General features: G+C 37.8%; 1 protein-coding gene across 24 annotated transcripts in view; it reads right to left on the minus strand.

The window, feature by feature from the left end:
* CEP128 (centrosomal protein 128) overlaps positions 1–19,076 on the minus strand; it is a 554,311-nt gene that overhangs the window by 361,271 nt on the left and 173,964 nt on the right. For 22 of the 24 annotated variants that reach the window (XR_010323199.1, XR_010323198.1, XM_023546439.2 and 19 more), the window contains 2 exons: positions 11,343–11,693; positions 522–1,172 (listed from right to left, as the gene is read on the minus strand). The exons of 1 other annotated variant lie outside the window; for it this stretch is intronic. Coding sequence is in view for 21 of the 23 variants with exons in the window: in XM_023546439.2 (XP_023402207.1) it covers positions 522–1,172; positions 11,343–11,693 (1,002 nt within the window). In the remaining 2 variants the exon portion in view is untranslated. The remainder of the gene's footprint in view (positions 1–521; positions 1,173–11,342; positions 11,694–19,076) is intronic. One more of the 24 variants, XM_064292816.1, reaches the window with a different exon arrangement.

The following is a 19,076-nucleotide window of genomic DNA, read 5'->3' on the forward strand; positions in this document are numbered from 1 at the left end:
TAGACCTTAGAAAAAAAGACCTTAGAAACACTTCCCCAAATGGAAAATCTCAATTAGGCATTTACTCAAGCAACTTTGATTTGGAAAAGAAGGGTTAAAACCTCAAAAACCTTGTGTTTACACAGCCCATAAGCTGATCCACCTTAGTTACCATACTGATAAGGACCGTGGTTAGGCTTCTGTGGCCTTGACAAGTCTTTGCCTTTAGGAGGTCATAAATGTTGAATGCGGGCACGTTTCAGGTCCACAACTTACTGCCACCTCTGCCTTTCCTGAACTCCCAAAATTGCTAAATGTTCTTTTTAAAGGGCTTCAGTGCTCTGAAATAGGTGCTCCCAGGTGGCTGCTATAACTCATTTCGACCTGGCCGAACAGGCATGAATAAGCCTCTTTACTGTTAGTTTTATCTTCCCTTCAGTGCTTGGGAATACAGAAAGATCTCTAAACGTTTATGCTTTATTAACTTCATGAGCCACCAGAAAAATTCCTCCAGTATCATCAGGATAATTCAACGTGGGTACCTTCAGGGTCCTAATATGATTCTCAGCCTCACTCTTTTCTTTCTTAAAGTGCTTCATCAGCTCCTGGATATTTTGTTCGTGTTTCATTTTCACGCTCTGCAATGACGATGTAAGATCTTTCAGCTCCCTCTGGTGAACGTCTCGCTCTAGCTTTAACTGCTTGATGATTGTAGCTGTTTCGTCCTCCCTGGATTTCTCATGGGTCTTGAGGTCAGAAAGGTCCTTCAGCACCTCTTTCTTGGCTCTCTCTTCCTCGGCCAATTTGTTAGCAAGATCTGCCCGGATGGCACTCAAGTCCTTGACAGACTCTTGCATCTCTAGAAGTTTAGCTTTATCCTCAGCCTGGCTCTTCTTTAGAGCTGCATTTTCTTCCTCCAGGTGAGTTTTCTCAGCTTTCAGCTGGCTCTGAAGCTTACTCTGCTTTTTCAATTCACTTTCTAGCCTATGTATGGTATCCAGGGAATCCCTGACTTCTTGTTCAAGGTCTGCTTGATGAGACTTAACATCATTTAGCTTCTTCTCCTTACAGTCAAGCTCCTCTTCCTGAAGGGCACGCTTGCTTAAGACATCGTTCAATTCCTTTCGAAGACTGTCTATTTGCTGTAATGCCGCAAAAAGCTGGCTTTTCGATTCATCCCTTTCTTTCAGAATCTATCAGGGTAAGAACAAAAAGAAGAAAAGAAATTACTGTGAAATACACCATAGACTCTCCTAGGTAAGAAAAAAGGCTTAATCCATAAGGAGAAGAAAAATGTATCAAATAATGCTTTATACTTTTCATATTTTTTAATGAAGAATTTTCCTTAGGTTTGAAAATGAGGAAAAATATACAATTACCTTGAAACTACAAGGCCCAAAGGAGCACACTGGTTTTGGATTTTTTCTTCACCGAAATTTATTTTATATCGACACATAATCTTAAATAATTTTTTAAATATAAGATAAAATTGAACAAAAGGAAGGGCCAAAAAAATGACTCCTATTATGAAGATAACAAGGTTGAAATAAAAAATAAAAATAAAAAATTTTTTTAAACCAAAAAAAAAAAAAACAAGCCCATTGCCATTGAGTTGATTCCAACTCACAGGGACTATATAGGACAGAGTAGAACTGCCCCATAGGGTTTCCAAGGAGTGGCTGGTGGATTTGAACTGCTGACTTTTTGGCCAGCAGCCGAGCTCTTAATCACTGTGCCACCAGGGCTCCTGAAAAAATACAGTGTTACCTAAAATAAAAACAATTTATGCTCTAATGATACACTTTTAAAAAGAAGAAACTTCAAAACAGAGATGAAAAATAATATAGAGAAGCATATAAGCACAATCCAAGAAAGGTTACAGTACAATCAGTCATTATTAATAAAATAATATCCGTAGTGATAAGGTACACATCGGTACGTAACTTGGAGTCTTGAAGTTCCCAGAAAAGTAGAAATGATATTAATTTAAAATTAGAAGAGGTTTGGAAGGAACTCAAGGAAAAATTCAAGGCACCAGACCTCCATCACCCTCTGGCCACCTCTACAGAGGGTTAAGATATATACTGAGGGACAGAAGCCAAGAACTAACTCTCTGGTCGCTAATGCTCACCACCCAACCAATGCAAATGAAAAAACCAGGCAGCCAAGGGAATTAAGGTTGCTCTTTTTTTTGGTTCACAACAACACTGGTACCAAGGTCAATCTTACCAATGCCCATCATGGCTTGAACTGGAGGAAAAACAAATTTCTCATTTCGGAATTAGAAATAATGAGTTAAAATGGAAATAATTGTGAGCTTTGCAGTTCAATATATACTTCAGTGTAAAATAATTTGCCACAACTCAGTATCTCAAAATGAATTTAATACATAAAGAGTTTATTCAAATCGATCTCAGTTCTGATAGGGTGAAAGAACATAATGGGGCCACAAAAATAAAAAATATAAAATGAAGTGATTAAGCAGTTGGCTCTGAAAACAGAAAGAACTTAATTTGATTCTCAGTCCAGCCATTTAGTATTTCTATGGCCTTAAGGAAATTATCTTTGCTATGCTTCAGTTTCTTCATCTGTAAAACAGAGACAATAATAATGTCTATTTCACAGGATTGTGATAAAGATTAGTGGGAAAAGGGAAACAAAGAATAGGAGTGAGATTTAAGTTCAAGGTGGAACCAGGTCTCAGGGAGGTATTAATGCAAGGCAGTGACTGAAACTATGAAAGAGATAGTAACTGGTGAAGCAAGTTCCTGGAGTGGAATGACTGGAACGTAGATGAATGAGTTAACTTTGAAAAGAAATAAAGCTATTTGTATATCTAAACAAGTAAGAAAGGCAAGAAAATTAGCTAGAAATATAGACAAGCCTCAGGTTCATGTATTCTTTTTCTATTGATGTGTATTACCACAAACTTAGTGGTTTAAAACAACATCCATTTATTATCTCATTTTTTCATAGGTCAGAAGTACAGTTGAGGTACTCAGCTTAGGGTCTTGTAAGGCTGTAATCAAGGTGTTGGCTGGCCTGGGCTCTTCTCTGGAGGCTTCGGTACAGAATACACTTCTAAGCTCAAACTCAGGTTTGGCAGAATTCAGTTTCATGTACTTGTAGGACTCTCGTCCTCATTTTCTTGCTGGCTGTTGGCCAGGGGTCGTTCTCAGCTTCTAGAGGCCACCTTTGCCTCACAGATCCTTCCATCTATAAAGCCAGCAACAACATGTCCTTTGAATCTCTCTGACTTACCCTCCTCCCATCGGCCAGAAAAAAGTCTCTATTTCTTAAGAGCTATGATTAAGTCTAATTGGATAATCTCTGTACCTTCAGGTCAACTGTGCTATATAACAATGTAATCATGGGAGTGATATCTCATCATATGCACAGGTTTCTGGAATTGGGGTAAGATATCTTTGGTGGACCATTCTGCCTGCCACAATAGAGAAGAAACTGAAAGAACTCAAGTTTTATGGATTCTCAATTGTAAAGATATCATGGGAAGGGCCTCAGAGTGAGGGGAGGTAGTTTACATATAGTGATTAATGTTTGGAACAGATAACATGGCTCCCCAGCCATGAGCTAAGAAATTGGCAGGTCACCCTGAAGATAAAAAATCATGTTTTCATGACAAAGCTCTATCTGGTAAATGCCTGTAACTATAAAAAGATTATAATGTCTCCTTGAAATTGGCTTAAAAAGCAAGGATATTTATTTTTCTCCCATAAAGATGGGGTGGCTCAAGAAGATCCTTTGAAGCTTAGGCTCTTGCAACTCTGCAATTCTCCATGCTTTGCTCCCCCTTCGGTGTCCCAGGTATCACATCAATTCACAACAAAGCCACAGCCTTAGGAGTAGCCAGTCACAAACTATGTTGGTCAAGTTTGGAACTTCTTTGGCAATACACTCTCCCTGTTTATTGACATGGTTAGGTTCCCAAGACCAAGTCCTTATGCAAAATCAGCATTGTGTAAAAATGGAGGGTGACCACATCTGATCACAAAGTGGAAGATGACTACTTCACTGCATTAACTGCCTAATACATCATTAGATAACTGCTGAACTATTGAGAAGCATGGCCTAGCCAAGTTGACATATCACCTTAACCATCACAGCCAGCGTCACTCTCGCCTTGCACTTTGGCATTTGTTATTGCCAAATATACATTGTTAATGTGCAAAATAGTAGATTTTTGTTACTATTGTAAATGTGGAATGTTAATTAACGAGATAATCGGTAAGTGAGGAGAAGGTGGATAGTTTTGAAAACTATTTGTTTCTGATTAGTTATTTAGCTAGTAGCCACAGCCCAAGACTTTGTCTAGACATTGTCTCTGAGTTTCACAATGTCAGTCTCTAACCACCCCTAAGCAACTTGGCCATTCCCAGGGGCCCTCGCGCAGTGGTCAGGTGTTCAGCTGCTAACCAAAAGGTCACCAGTTCGAATCCCCCAGCCACTCTGCTGAAGAAAGATGTGGCAATCTATGTCCATAAAGATGACAGCCTTGGAAACTCTATGGGGCAGTTCTTCTCTGTCTATGTGCTCAGAATTGACTCTACAGCAACTGGTTTGGTTTTTGGTTTTTTTTGTTGTTTTGCCTTGTTTTGTTTTTACTTCAGTTCAATAGCTTCTTTCTTGAGGCTTTTCGCAACAGTGGAATTGGGTTCCCTTTATCTGCCCAGGTAAACCCTGGTGGCATAGTGGCTAAGTGCTACAGCTGCTAACCAAAGGGTCAGCAGTTAGAATCCACCAGGCACTCCTTGGAAACTCTATGGGCCAGTTCTACTCTGTCCTATAGGTTTGCTATGAGTCAGAACAAACTCAACGGCAAAGGGTTTGGTTTTTTGGTATCTGACCAGGAATGCTTAACTAGAACTAATGGAAAGGGGACTGAAAAATCTTGCTTCTATTTGACCTCATTTTTATTTCCACTAAGTGTCCCACCTCCCCCTCCTGCTTGAACTAACTTCAGTTTAAGATAGATAATTTTGCTTTTCCAATCCTAAAATACTCCAAATTATTGGACACAGACTCAGTTAACTTGGATTGCAGATGGAAGACCTCAGACCCCCTCATACAAAATAATTCTTCCTCTCTGCTTTTAGACAGAGGAGCTTCAATCTAAACTTCTTTTGTAGGATTTTTCTGAAGGCTAAAATAAGGAGACAGCAGCATACTCCAACAACCTTAAGTTTTTCTACCAGTTACTTAATACCATACTCTGAGATACAGCATCAATTACCCAAGGTACAACTTCTGATGGTTTAACCAAATACTTCCAAGTACACATGAAGATTGAACAACTATCCCATTTGAATAGTATTATCCTCCTTGACCCATTCCCACCCCACCGTCCCCCACCCCCTGCCACCACTAAGTCAATCCTACAGTTTAGGATTTTTTTATTTATAGCTCCTCACTCCTAAAATTTAAATTTCATATCAATGTCTTCAAGCTGAGAGTAAGAGAAAATGTAGATGCAAATGGTCTTAAACCACAAGGACACTTATCACTCTAAGCAGAATGGCTCCAGATGTAGTATGTCAAGGCTCTAGCTCCACTTCTCTGCAACTCTCTCAGCAATACCTCCTCTGTGTATAGCTTCATCCTCAAGGTGGAAGTAAGAAAGCTTCAGCTACTCCAGGCATAAAAGCCAAAAACAACCATATCCAGAAGAAAATCTCTCTTCTTATGTATCATTTTTGAGTAAGCTAAACGTTTACCAGAAGCTCCCCAACAGACTTCATACTTCATTCCTCATTCAGGACTGGGTCGTGTGCCTAGGAACAATTGGTTTATATTAGTTATTGAAAGGGGGGTAGAAGCAGGTAACCATGATACCTACAAGAGCTAGTTGATACATCTATAAAAATTTGCTGGTATCATTCAGTAGCAAGAGTGAAAAAAGCAGAGATTTAGGTTGATTCTAGATTGAAGATGACTAAAATGTGTGAGGCAGGAGGAAGAAATTGAAGATGTTGGTGAGCATATCATCAAAAAAGCTTCTTATGAAGTCCAATCTAAACTGGAGGAAAAAAAACCTAAGTTCAGGAAATGGCAGATCAACCAGAGGAATGCAGAAAAATCAAAACCAGGTGTTAATGGTTAAAAAAAAAAAAAAGCAAGGAAATAAAAGAACTGTGAAAAAGCAGAGACTGGGATTTTGGAACTGAAGATCTGAACATAGAACAATTACAGATGACAACAAATATTAACCACACAAATCAGTTGCTGAAATACAGTGACTTGGAGGTCACTGTGAAATAGGAAATTACTGAAGTATAAGGATAATGGAGTTCAATATCTTGCTGACTTGAACAATGAGGTCAACAAGGATGATGGCAAGATACATGATACATGTCAAGGGGGAGTCAGGTGCCAAAACCCTGAAGAAATGCAGAGGCATAATGGAAAAATAAGTAGTGATCAGGAACAAGATTAAGAAGAAAATTTATGATTAGGTAAACCCAGCTTCCAAAGAAGAAGGGCTGCAAGGGAAGACTACAGAAAGCAGGACTGAAATGGCTGTAGGAAGCCAGAAGAATAAAAACTATCTAAAACCATGGCACTTATAGGAATAGGAACCAACTCCTCAAAAGCCTGATTGCAAAGAATACACAGTTTTTTTAATTAGAAAAAAGTTAAATAGGGAAATTTTAAAAACACCATTTTTCTACATGGAAAGGAAAACACAGAAAGATTGGTGGATTATACTAATACATCAGCCCTCTGTTGTTGTTGTTAGGTGCCGTGAAGTTGGTCCCAACTCATTGTGACCCTATGTACAACAGAACAAAACACCCCCCAGTCCTGTGTCATCCACACAATTGTTGCTATGTTTGAGCCCACTGCTGCAGCCACTGTATCATTCCATCTCGTTAAGGGTTTTCCTCTTTTTTGCTGACCCTCTACTTCACCAAGCATGAAAGCGAAAGACAGCAAGGAAAAAAAGAAAAAAAACCTAGAAAGCTTTCCCATTATCCATGCTAAAAAAGAATATGAAAAAAATTAGAAACACTCAGAAAAGCATACACTATGATGAGAGTCCAAGTTCATATATTTTCCTTTGTCACTTTGAAAGCACATATAAATCCAATGACTTCAAGATCCTACATTAAAAGAAAAAGAAGAAAGGGCTACATGAACTAGGGACTACATCATCCTGAGACCAGAAGAACTAGATGGTGCCTGGCCACAACCGATGACTGCCCTGACAGGGAACACAACAGAGAACCCCTGAGGGAGCAGGAGAACAGTGGGATGCAGACACCAAATTTTCATAAAAAGACCAGACTTAATGGTCTGACTGAGACTAGAAGAACCCCGGCAGTCAGGGTCCCCAAATCTTCTGTTGGCCCAGGACAGGATCCATTCCCGAAACCAACTTGTCAGACATGGATTGGACTGGACAGTGGGTTGGAGAGAGATGCTGATGAGGAGTGAGCTACTTGCATCAGGGGGACACTTGAGACTATGTTGGCATCGCCTGTCTGCAGGGGAGATGGGAGGGTAGAGGGGGTTAGAAACTGCAAAATGGTCACGAAAGGAGACACTGGAATGAGGGAGCGGGCTGACTCATCAGGGGGAGAGTAAATGGGAGTATGTAGTAAGGTGTATATAAGTTTATATGTGAGAGACTGACTTGATTTGTAAACTTTCACTTAAAGCACAATAAAAATTATTTTAAAAAAGAAAACAATAGACAAAAATATCATAATTTATGACTAAATTATTTGTATGAACAGTATTTTAGGTCTCCCAATATGTATTCCTTTATTCCCTGATGAAAACATCTATGCCACTGCCTTTTAAGGAAAGTTAGCAATTCAATCTTGTTTTTTTCTGCAATGATATGCTATTTATTTGATATTACATCTCCTTCAGTAATGATGTAGTTTTGAAACATTATATACAGTCATCCCTTGGTATCCATGGGGGACTGGTTCTAGGATCCCCTCAGATACCAAAATACTTAGATCCTCAAGTCCTTTATATAAAATGGCATAGTGTTTCCATATAACCTACACATATCCTCTGTATACTTTATACTGAGTTTACTTATAATATCCAATACAATGTAAATACTATGTAAACAGTTGTTAAGCTTACACTTAACGCTTTCTTAGTCTTTGCAAGCAGTTTGTCATGAACCAGAGATACCACCTCTGCCAGTGTAGAGGCAGCACTAACACTTCCATGAATTTCAGCTTCTTTCTGCTTGAATGTGGGAATGTTCCATTCATTCTCACCTATCTTATGTGGCCCACTTCGGCAAGCGACAGGGCACTTTTCAAAAGGTCTAAAATTTTTATTTTCTCATTGACAGATGGCACTTCATGCTTCCTCTTAGGCTTTGAGGGACTGCTCTGACCACTTCACTGCCGTTTTTTCATAGAAACAAAGTGTACACACAACACAAGTAGTGAACGAACGAGATGCAAGGCCCACGATGCTCAAAGCCAGAGTGCTAGAGAGAGACAGATCCTCTGTGGGAGCCTGCCCCAGGGGGATGCCCACACATTGCTGCATTCGCATGCACCCAGCAGTGCTCAAGGCGACAAATTCAAGTTTTGAATTTAGGAACTTTTTGTTTTTGTTTTTTTTTTCCTGAATATTTTCAATCTGCAGCTGGTTAAATCCATGGATGCAGAACCCATAGATAATGAGGGCCAACTGTATATACAATAATCTTACCAAGATTCCAAAATGTATAAGGCAGAAAAAAGAATCAGAGCAATTTTAAAGGGAATAAATGTCTTTTGCCTTCTAATGTATTTTTTTAAGTGGCAAATCTTAAAGAAGAAAATAAATTATGCTTAAAAAAGAGAAATGGCATTAGGAACAGAATCGTTTTGCAAATACAAAGATTGTATCATTTGAGCATATAAAATGGCTCAACAAGGCTACTTATTAAACAATTAATTTATTCCACAAACCACAATGTTATATTTGTGGATCGGTATCATTTTTCTTTTAATATATATTTCCAAATACAAGCTGCAGTTACTATTTGAAAATAATTACTCCTAAAAACAAAAAGGGGGTAGACTGTATTCCTAATGCCTTAAGGTGGTAATGTGAATATTTAAGAATTAAATACTCCTTAAAGGTGTATTCAAGGAGCCCTGGTGGCACAGTGGTTAAAGCACTCAGCCGCTAACCAAAAGCTCAGCAGTTCGAACCCACCAGGCACCTAAACGAGAAAGATGTGGTAGTCACCTTCCATAAAGATTTATAGCCTTAGAAACCCGATGGGGCACTTGTACTCTGCCCTGCAGGGTCACTATGAGTCAGAATCAACTCAACAACAACGGGTTTGGTTTTCTTTTTAGTTTAAAGGTATATTCAGTAAGATATAAAAACATACTTTTTTTCAAAATTATTTACAATATATTTCTACATCATTAGATTTGTAATGAAATGTTTCCCACCCTTTCTTCCTTGATTAACCGTTGCTCTGAGACATGCCCCATTAATTTTTAAGGGTTTTAAAGGAGAAACTACAATGCCTGCTGTGATAATTGTGATACTATCCTAACTGTGGCAATCACTTTAAAACCACTTCTTTGCTTATCATTCATTAGCAGTGCTAAGTGATAAAAATAATTATACCGGGAGTATTCTGGGAAATGATTGTTTAATAATTTTTAATATTCCAAAAAGCTCAATCCAGCAAACTCTCAGCACCATAGAGTGGAATACTGTCTGATGACATGGGCCCTTCTAAATTTCCTTTAATTTAGTAAAATCCCCAGATGGTTCTCAATCAATCAACCTCCTCAACCACTCCTCTCTCTAGCTACTTCCCTTACAGTTAGGGTTCATCGAACTAGTAACCAAACCAGGCTGAAAACAGAATAATACAGGTAGGGCAATTTCCTGAGAACAAATAAGTCAGATTAAAATCAGAAAGCTTTAGAACGGCTTTACCTCAGTGCAACCAAGCACCCAGCACGAGTCAGATGAGTTAAAATGAAAAGCACTCCACAGTAAATGCAAAGTGATCACTTTCTTCATCTTCTCTATGTCTGAGAAATTCATATAAACCACTGCCATTGAGTTGGTTTTGACTCAGCGACCCTATAGGACAGAGGATAACTACCCCATAGGAATTCCAAGGCTGTAATCTTTACAGAAGCAGACTGCACATCTTTCTCTCTCAGAGCATCTGGTGGGTTCGAACCGCCAACCTTTTGGTTAGTAGCCCAGTGCTTTAACCACTGTGTCACCAGGGCTCCTAGAAATTCATATGGAAGAGGTAAAACATCTTTTCCATGACAGCTCATCTGTCACTCTTAAGTGCTGACAAGTGATTTTATAAATACAATTGCCTTGTATTTCGTTTTCTTTTGACAGAAAGTCAACTCATCCAAATGACTGTTCTTCTGAAACATTCAGAGTTCTTGGCAAGTGACAAATAACAAAGTATCAATGATAAACCAAGACTAAACACGGATAAAATCCATCATGACTTCCCTGCTTATTATCTTATAAACATCTGGGTTTAATTCAACCCCAGGATATAGTTGAGAATCAGCATAGGAGCATAAAATCCATTTAGAGAAACTGATTATACAAGAGAATAGATAACATGGAATGCATACATGAATAAGTAAAATGCTTTGAGTTGCTATCAAAAGGGCACAGAAGCAGAGTCTTAAAGAGGACTATGATCCAATAACACTATTCAGTCATTTAAATTGTCGGTATCACTCATTTAACTAAATCTACTGTTGCTGCTGCCAGATAATGGACCCGCAGTAATTACTGCATTTTTAAATGCTTCTTTCTAACCAATACTTAAGTAAAATTGTACAAATAAACAGTATTTTAAAATACACACGTTAGGGATGTTAAACGGCTAAGCTCTCAACTACTAGTCGAAAGGTTGGCAGCTCAAACTCACCTACAGGTACCTCAGGAGACAGTCTGGCAATCTGTTTCTGAAAGGTCACAGCCTTAAAAACTCTATGGAGCAATTCTATTCCAGACACATGGGGCCACCACAAGTCAGGACAGACTCTATGGCAACTAACCACTATAAGAGCAAGGGATGTCAAGGAACATTTGGTGATTTTTTTATTTAATATTATAGAACAATTTGAATTAGGGAACTTAAAGCTAAATGGTGTTGGTGGTGATCTATTTTAAGGGCCAACTCTGAAAAGCCATGGAACGTTAAGCTATTAAGAAAGTTAAAAAAAATAAATAGTTTTATCTTGAAATAGCCAAGACAAACAGACCCTTTATCAAGGACATATTAATAGATCATATACACAGACCGGCACTCAAGGATGGATGAGTGAATGGTTGGTCACAGCAAAGACCATGCCTTAGGAATTTCACTTTTATACCTGATTATTCTTGTCTGTCAGTTCATCAAGAGTTTCAGACTGTTTCGCCAACTCCCGCTCTAATTTCTTATACTTAAGCTTCCACTGCTTAATGGATTCCTGAGCTTTCAATTTCAGCTCTTCTCTCCTCTTCTCTGCCTCCTCTCTCAGGGCCTCTGACTGCTGGAACTCACTGAGGTACCGCTCCGCCTGCTTGGTCGCATCCTCCGCGTGGTGAGTCAGCTCGGAGATCTGGAGGTCAGCACGCTTACGCTCGGTCTCACATGTCTCGAAGTGATTCTGGATCTCCTTAAGTCGATCCAACATCTGCAGTTGCTGCTTTTCCCTGTTCTCCAATTCCCGTGTTAAGTTCTAGAAATAAAGTGTGTGAAATATTAGGAGCATATTCTTGCCAAAGTTGAATAACATGTTATCAGACAATAATCTTTAACATCATGGGAATGGGAATAATCCATATTAAATCTCATTAGCAATTAATATAGAAAACGTGAGCCTTTTTCTGTGTATTTTATAACCCCATTAGTGGCGAATAATTTTTTGTAGAAATGTTATCTTTTTTTAGGCTACTTTATTATCCAAAAAGAGAAAATATCTATGTTTGCAATTGACTGTTACTAAAGTAGAAGTCATTGTTGATGAGAAAAACAATGTGCATTACTTTGGTAAGAACCTAGTTTTTGTCCAACTGAAGAAATGTCAATGTTTTAAAATGTGTCTTAGAACAATTACCAGCAATCACATTTAACATTTCACTTTCCAGAAGCACGTAAAATTCTGTTATATTAAAATAAAAATCAGTAACAATAAAATAAGTGTAAAGGACAGAAGCATCAGTATAGATAACACTATATTGGAAGTCCATTTAAAAAGCTCCCAATAAAGTGTTTACAGATTAGGTTATTTCCAACTAAAACAACATAATAAGCTGATGTACTTAGCTCTAGCTTACATGAATCATAGTAATATAGATTTTTAAATAAACTTAATTTTAAATTATTTGTAATATTTTTCTAACCAAGAAAAAACCTGAACTCTCTTTAAAATGAATAATACCTTTGGAAATTACACTAAATCCATTCTGAATAATATATACTTTAACTTGAGAAGAATGAAAAAAATGTCTATTTTTAACCCTTTCGTGCCTGGTGGTACATAGAGTGGCCATGAGCTTTTTCAGCCTCTGGGGTTTATTGGGGAGCTGCTGTACCATTGACAGTGGCTACTGCCACAAAGCAGGGGCCTTTATGACTGTTTGAAACTGAAGAAATGGACATGTGCCATAAATTAATGTTTTTACAAGGTATTGCATGAGGTATTTGAATTTTGGGTAGGAAGAATAGAGATTCTGAAAATCTTTCTTTGTTACACATATGTACCAATAGACCCTGGTGGGGACTCTGGGGTATAATTAGTGGTACTTCATATGTACCACTTGATACTTAGGGTAGGCTTGTGGGAGGGAGCAAAAAAAAAAGCCATATTATCTACCAAAACTTCAGACACACTCAATGATTCAGCATGCTTCCATTAATGAAAACACATGGTATCAACAAAAAATTCAAAGCTGAAAATAACTAGGTCACCAAATGGTTAAATTAAAAATGAGAGGACATTGCTTTTATAATAAAACACATAAAAGAATGTTATAACATTAACATTAAGCCACTCTTGTAAAGCTGTGGAAGGGAATGACAAATAAATTAAGTGCTTACATAACATACCCATAACCTGTCCCTCTGAGCCTTAGTTTCCAAATACCTGGGTAACAAAGGTGAAATGAAAAGGATGTGTGTTCAAGTAAGAATGACCTCATGCTAGCATGATGCTGTGAGCTGGATAAACAATAATTATCATCTACATTGTACTAAGACACTGAGAACTGAAGACACTGGAAACATTTACCAAGTTGCTCTGGCCCTGACCGTAGAATTTTCAGTTCCAGATTCCATTAGATCTGATCTGTGGCTCAAGTAAGGTTCAATTTAATTTTCCTCCATGATTAAAGTCATGCTTTGATATTATGGCAAAAGAAAAAAAAAATCATAATAATGCTTCAAAAATAAGCTTCATTTTCAGAGCAACAAGTTTGTATTTGTTCAGTTTGCTAAATTCAATGCAGCCTGGAAGAGCTGAGTCACTCCTTTATCCACCCAAACAAAATAGTAAATTGAGAACTGTGCACTTGTTTGTGTGGAAAATTCTAAAATGAGATCAGAAAACCCTAGTGATCGTGGTTTATCCTTTTGCCCTTATTCTAAAAGTTTTACCACTATGCTAGAAATCAATTTTATTAACAACCAGTATTCGAATGATTTCTACAACAAACGAGAGGAGGAGCTGATTTTTTTTTTCCAATAAATACTCAGGGAGGGTGGTTACACCTACTATGTGCCAGGCGGATGGTTTATAGAAAGATTTTTGAGACATGGTTCAACACCAAAGGAGCTACCAACCTAACTGAGGAGCTATTCATGCCAACAGCTAAATTACAACAGTAGATAGTGTTAGGTGCTAAAATGTGATGAAGAGTTAGTTACCTGAAGGAGTCTATTTTCTACAGTGTGGCCAGGGAGGGTCTCTCTTTGAAGGTGCCACTCTTTTTGCTGGCTTTAAATCCTTGGCTGTCTAACCTAACTTCCAAAATCTTTCACTTTAACCACTCTCTTGGCACAGCTCGAACTCCTTTTTCAAATTGCTCATCCACTGAACTTGAATAGCAAAACCACCAACTCTGGGTAAACTCAAAAATTTCCCATTTCCTACACCAGGTTACTGAGTGCTGTAAAGAACATCACACACGGGCATCAGTTAATGTGATTGGACGTTGTGTGCCAGCTCCTCGGTGCCCAGAAATTCTTCTGTATGCCTCTAACCAGCTCACACAATGGTCATCCCAAAATGTCTCATCTGTGACCCTAACATCTTTTCCCTCACTTTTAGTGTGTAATAAGAGTTCTTCCTTAAGAAATAAAATTGAGGTCATGAAGCGAGACATCCCAAACTTCTCCTACTCTTGCCATCCGGAAACTTACCAATGTCTAGTCTTATGTCCTCCCCTCTAACCTCTGAGGAAAAGAAATTTTTCTTCCTTAGACAAATAAGCCTACCTTTGCTATTCCCTTTCATGACCATCAAGGGCTTCACTATAACAACCAACTCTTCCATGTCTTGATCATCTCTTTTCCTAGCGGCTCATTCTGCTCTACTTCTCCCATCTTAAAAAATAATGATTTAAAAAACAAAACAAAGCCTTACTCAACCCTACATTATCTTCTAACCGACACCCTGTATTCTTCTGCCTTCTAAGCCACACTCCTGAAAAGTGTAATCAATGCTTGGTGCACCACAATCTTATTTCCAATTCACTTCTCAGTTCACTGGATCTGGTTTCTATTCCTAACACACAATAGAAATAGCGTCCCTAAAGGTCCCCATAACCAAATGCAGGGAAGTCTTTAAAAATTTTTCCTCACCTAGTTTCCTTATAGCATGTAACGTTGTTAATTAATTCTTCTTATTGTTAAGCCTCTTTTCTTCTTTGGCTTTCATAATGCCATTCTTCTCTAGTCCTCCTTTTTCTCGCTGTTCCTTCATGATCTCCTTTGGGGTCTCTTCTTCTACCACTTAACTCTAAAATATAGATAACTCTCCAGGGTTCCAAAATTAGGCATCCTCCCATTATACAATATCCTTGGTAGTAAGTATATGTGTAGGTCAATAGAGATATAAGTGATTTCTAATTCAGAGGCCAGACCAATCTCCTCAACTCCATGCCTTTAAATATCTAATTGCATTATGACTTCCTACACTTGGAATGCCAAAACTCATTGCCATTAAGTCGATTCTGACAAATAGCGACCCTATAAGACAGAGCAGAACTGCCCCATAGAGTTTCCAAGGAGTGCCTTGTGAAGTCGAACTGCCAACCTTTTGGTTAGCAGCCGTACCACTTAACCACTATGCTACCAGGGTTTCCTGGAATCCCACAGGCATCTTAAATTTAGCATGTCAAATAAGTGAACTTATCTGATGCCCAGCTGATCACTAAAAGATACTTCCATTAAAAAGGCAGTAAAGGCTCTCTCTGCTAAGCAAGGACAGAAATGGAGGTGGAATTGTGCATTTAATTAGTAAGAAGTTCTAAAATAATCACTGCAGGGAAAAAGGAAACGAAAAAGAGATAAATGCTTACAAGCTGACAAACAGAATTAAGGAACTAGTCAGACAGTCTCAAATTTATAATGGACCCAAGAGTGTACAAAATTCCTCCGATTTCTCCAGTAACTCTTTTGAACACAAAAAGCAACAGAAATTGAGCATTATTTATCCTTCTGTAATTACAGCGAAACTAGAATAAGCATAGGATTAATATATACAAGCCCAGAGCTTAGGCACATAAACTCTTTTGTTCTCACATCTAAAAATGACAGACCTTCCTATTAACATGTTACACACAATAATTCACTTAAAAGAATATTTGAAAACACGCCATTGACTGGATATAGGAGCATAAATTAACAGAAAAGGGTATAGTTCTTATTGTAAATAATTGTGGTTCTGTCTACTGATGGGAAGGCAGGTTTGAATTTGAACTGGATAAACACCATCTCTGAATGCCCTGAGTTGGAAACTGTTGCTACTGCTTTGCCAGTCTGTATTGTTTTTGTTGTTGCTGCCCTGGAGTCCAGAACCCACCAGCTGCTCTGTGGGAGAAAATGTCTGGTGATCTGCTCTGGTAGAGACCACAGCATAGGGAACCATATCAGACATTTTCACTCTGTCATATAGGGTTGCTGAGTCTGTATTGTGCTTCAGCTAAAATTCATCAAAGAATTACTTCTTATATTCTTCCCTCAGCAGATCCTATTCAGCCACTGTTCTGATATTTTCTTTAGATTTACCTTCCTCAAATAACCAATCATGAAGACTGAGTTTTAATAAACATTTCTTCCCCTTCGGTCAAAGGATTATACTATAGAACTCTCATCAATGAATCCTTTCATACACACACACACCCACACACACACACGCATTCATAATATACACATTTACATAGAAAGAACAAACACGTCATTAACCCATGGATAAATGCTTTCAGGGTAGGTACATACAGGAAATATCAGCATTTTCCAGATATACTATACGAATTGCTAAATAAAAAGCAATTTTCTTATTTATTCCATTATAATGATTTTCATTTCTGTTATTACTATTATACATTCCTGAAGGCACCTTCTACTCTGAAGAACTTGTTGCATTTAAATTGTGTGAAATTATCTCAGCCACTAGAGCAGATTGGTTAAATTTCATATCACTTAATTAAGCTCATAATTTGTTTCCCATTATATAAACACTGTAAAAGAAATGAACAATCCAAAACCATAAAAACCTCCTTTATACCAAGAATTCTTTCTGGAAAAAAAAAAAAAAACTCCAACTAAACCTAAAACTTAACACAATTAAATTTCATTTGTTTTCTCTTTCCTTTTGCATGTAGGGAAAAAATATTGATGGATAGTTGTGTGAGGTTCCCTAAGGCAACCCCCAAGCTTGGCGGTTCACTAAAAAGGACTCATAGGACTCAGCATACAGTCACACTCCTGGCTCAGATTTATTACAGTGAAAAGATACAAAGCAAAACAGAAAGAAAGAAAGAAAAAATCAGAAAAGGGAAAAAAACACATGGAGCAAAGTCAAAGGAAATCAGGTGCAAGCTTTTAAGAGTCCTCTCCTATGGCTATAACCGATGACTGCCAAGACAGGGAACACAACAAAGAATCCCTGAAGGAGCAGGAGAACAGTGGGATGCAGACCTCAAATTCTCGTAAAAAGACCAGACTTAATGATCTGACTGAGACTAGAAGGACTCCAGAGGTCATGGTCCCCACACCTTCTGTTAGCCCAAAACAGGAACCATTTCCAAAGCCAACTTTTCAGACATGGATTGGACTGGAAAATGGGATAGAAAATGATACTGGTGAAGAATGAGCTTCTTGGATCAAGTAGACACTTGAGACTATGTTGGCATTTCCTGTCTGAAGGGGAGATGAGAAGGTAGAGAGGGTCAGAAGCTGATCGAATGGACATGAAAAGAGACAGTGGAGGGAAGGAATGTGCTGTCTCATAAGGGGGAGAGCAATTAGGAGTATATAGCAAGATGTTTATAAATTTTTGTATGAGAGTTTTTGACTTGATTTGCAAACTTTCACTTAAAGCACAATAAAAATTTTAAAAAATTGATTGGCTTTGGCTGCCATTATCTCCCTTTGTAACTGCTGCAATGGTAGTATTCAAATTCCAAGAAAATTACACAAAGCCTATTCATAACAATAAGGCATTAAAATAAAGATAAAAAAAATAAAAAAGATATCCTACAAAAGAAATCAGTAGTATGGATAGGGCCCTTCATAAAGTCTAACTTTCACTTATCACGCATCTAAGATTATAATTTTATGAATGTTGACTACAAAAGGATATTTATCATTAGAGAAGTGGAAAATTTGGACAAGGTAGAAGAATAATAGTGAAAATTTACAGAATAAAGAAATCTGCTCTGCCTAACATGCAAAATCTTTCTACCCACCTTCCTTCTTATTTCTGATATTCGTGAAGAATTCCTAAGCCTGCATTTAAAGCATTTTCCATGAGGTGTTCACAGATATAAAGTAGACTACAGTGTAGGTGGCAACAATGACTATTTGTTCACTGATGTAACTAAAATTTCATAATACAATTTCTCCTATACTCATACTTGAGAGTCATCCAACACAGAAGATTGGGCAATTCGGTGAAAACACATATCAAAAACTGAAAATCAATCTCAAAGAAGCCAAGGTACTCTGAAGAATATATTTTTTAAATAAGATTTTCATCTATGGCACTTGTGTACTTTTTGCGGAAACTTATAAGAGTAAATGAGACTTTAATGACTCTAGGAAACAATGACATATCATAGAAAGAGCATAAATTGCACAGACTTGAGTTCAATTCCAGCTCTGCCACTCTGTGAACTTAGAGCAACTGTTTACTGTCTGTGAACCAAGGCAGCTTCATTAGTAAAACAGACTCTGTAACACCTACCTCTCAGAAGAATGAGGATCTACATACCATTATCTAGTAAAGTAAGAATGACTAGCACACAGTAGGCACACAACAAAGAGAAGTTTGTATTACTGGCTAGAGACAATGTTATAAAGTTGATTCAACGCTCACACTTTAGAGATGAAGAAATAGAGGCAGAGGAAGATATGGTAATTACTCCAAAGAAAGGTAGGTAGATTTTGGTAGAGAAAGGGCTAGCCCCAGGTCTCTGATGTTCATTCTCATATTGATTCCACTTAAATATACTATGGACTTAGATACTAGCCAAACAAACCCTTTAATAAATAAATAACTTAGTATGTTCCTTCCAGAGCCAAGAAGAAATCCTGAATAAGAATTACACATTCTCTGATGCATAGATGTTCCTGGAAAGTTTCTGAATCTGAAACAGGGAAATCTCAAATATGGTTGACTCAAGCTAAAACAAAACCAGTCATAGCTAACTTAACTCCTTCTGTGTGCAAGACACTGAACTGGACACTGAGGAAAATACTGCATGAGAAATACAGATATGCAGAAATATGATTGGCCAGGAGAAAAGTGAGATCAAAGTTAGCTGATGAAACAGATGAATTTAAGTTAGTAAATTCAAGAGAAACTACTCTGATCAGCAATATCACAGACAGGGAGAAA

This window comes from Loxodonta africana, chromosome 10, assembly GCF_030014295.1.
Source record: "Loxodonta africana isolate mLoxAfr1 chromosome 10, mLoxAfr1.hap2, whole genome shotgun sequence".
NCBI lineage: Eukaryota > Metazoa > Chordata > Mammalia > Proboscidea > Elephantidae > Loxodonta > Loxodonta africana.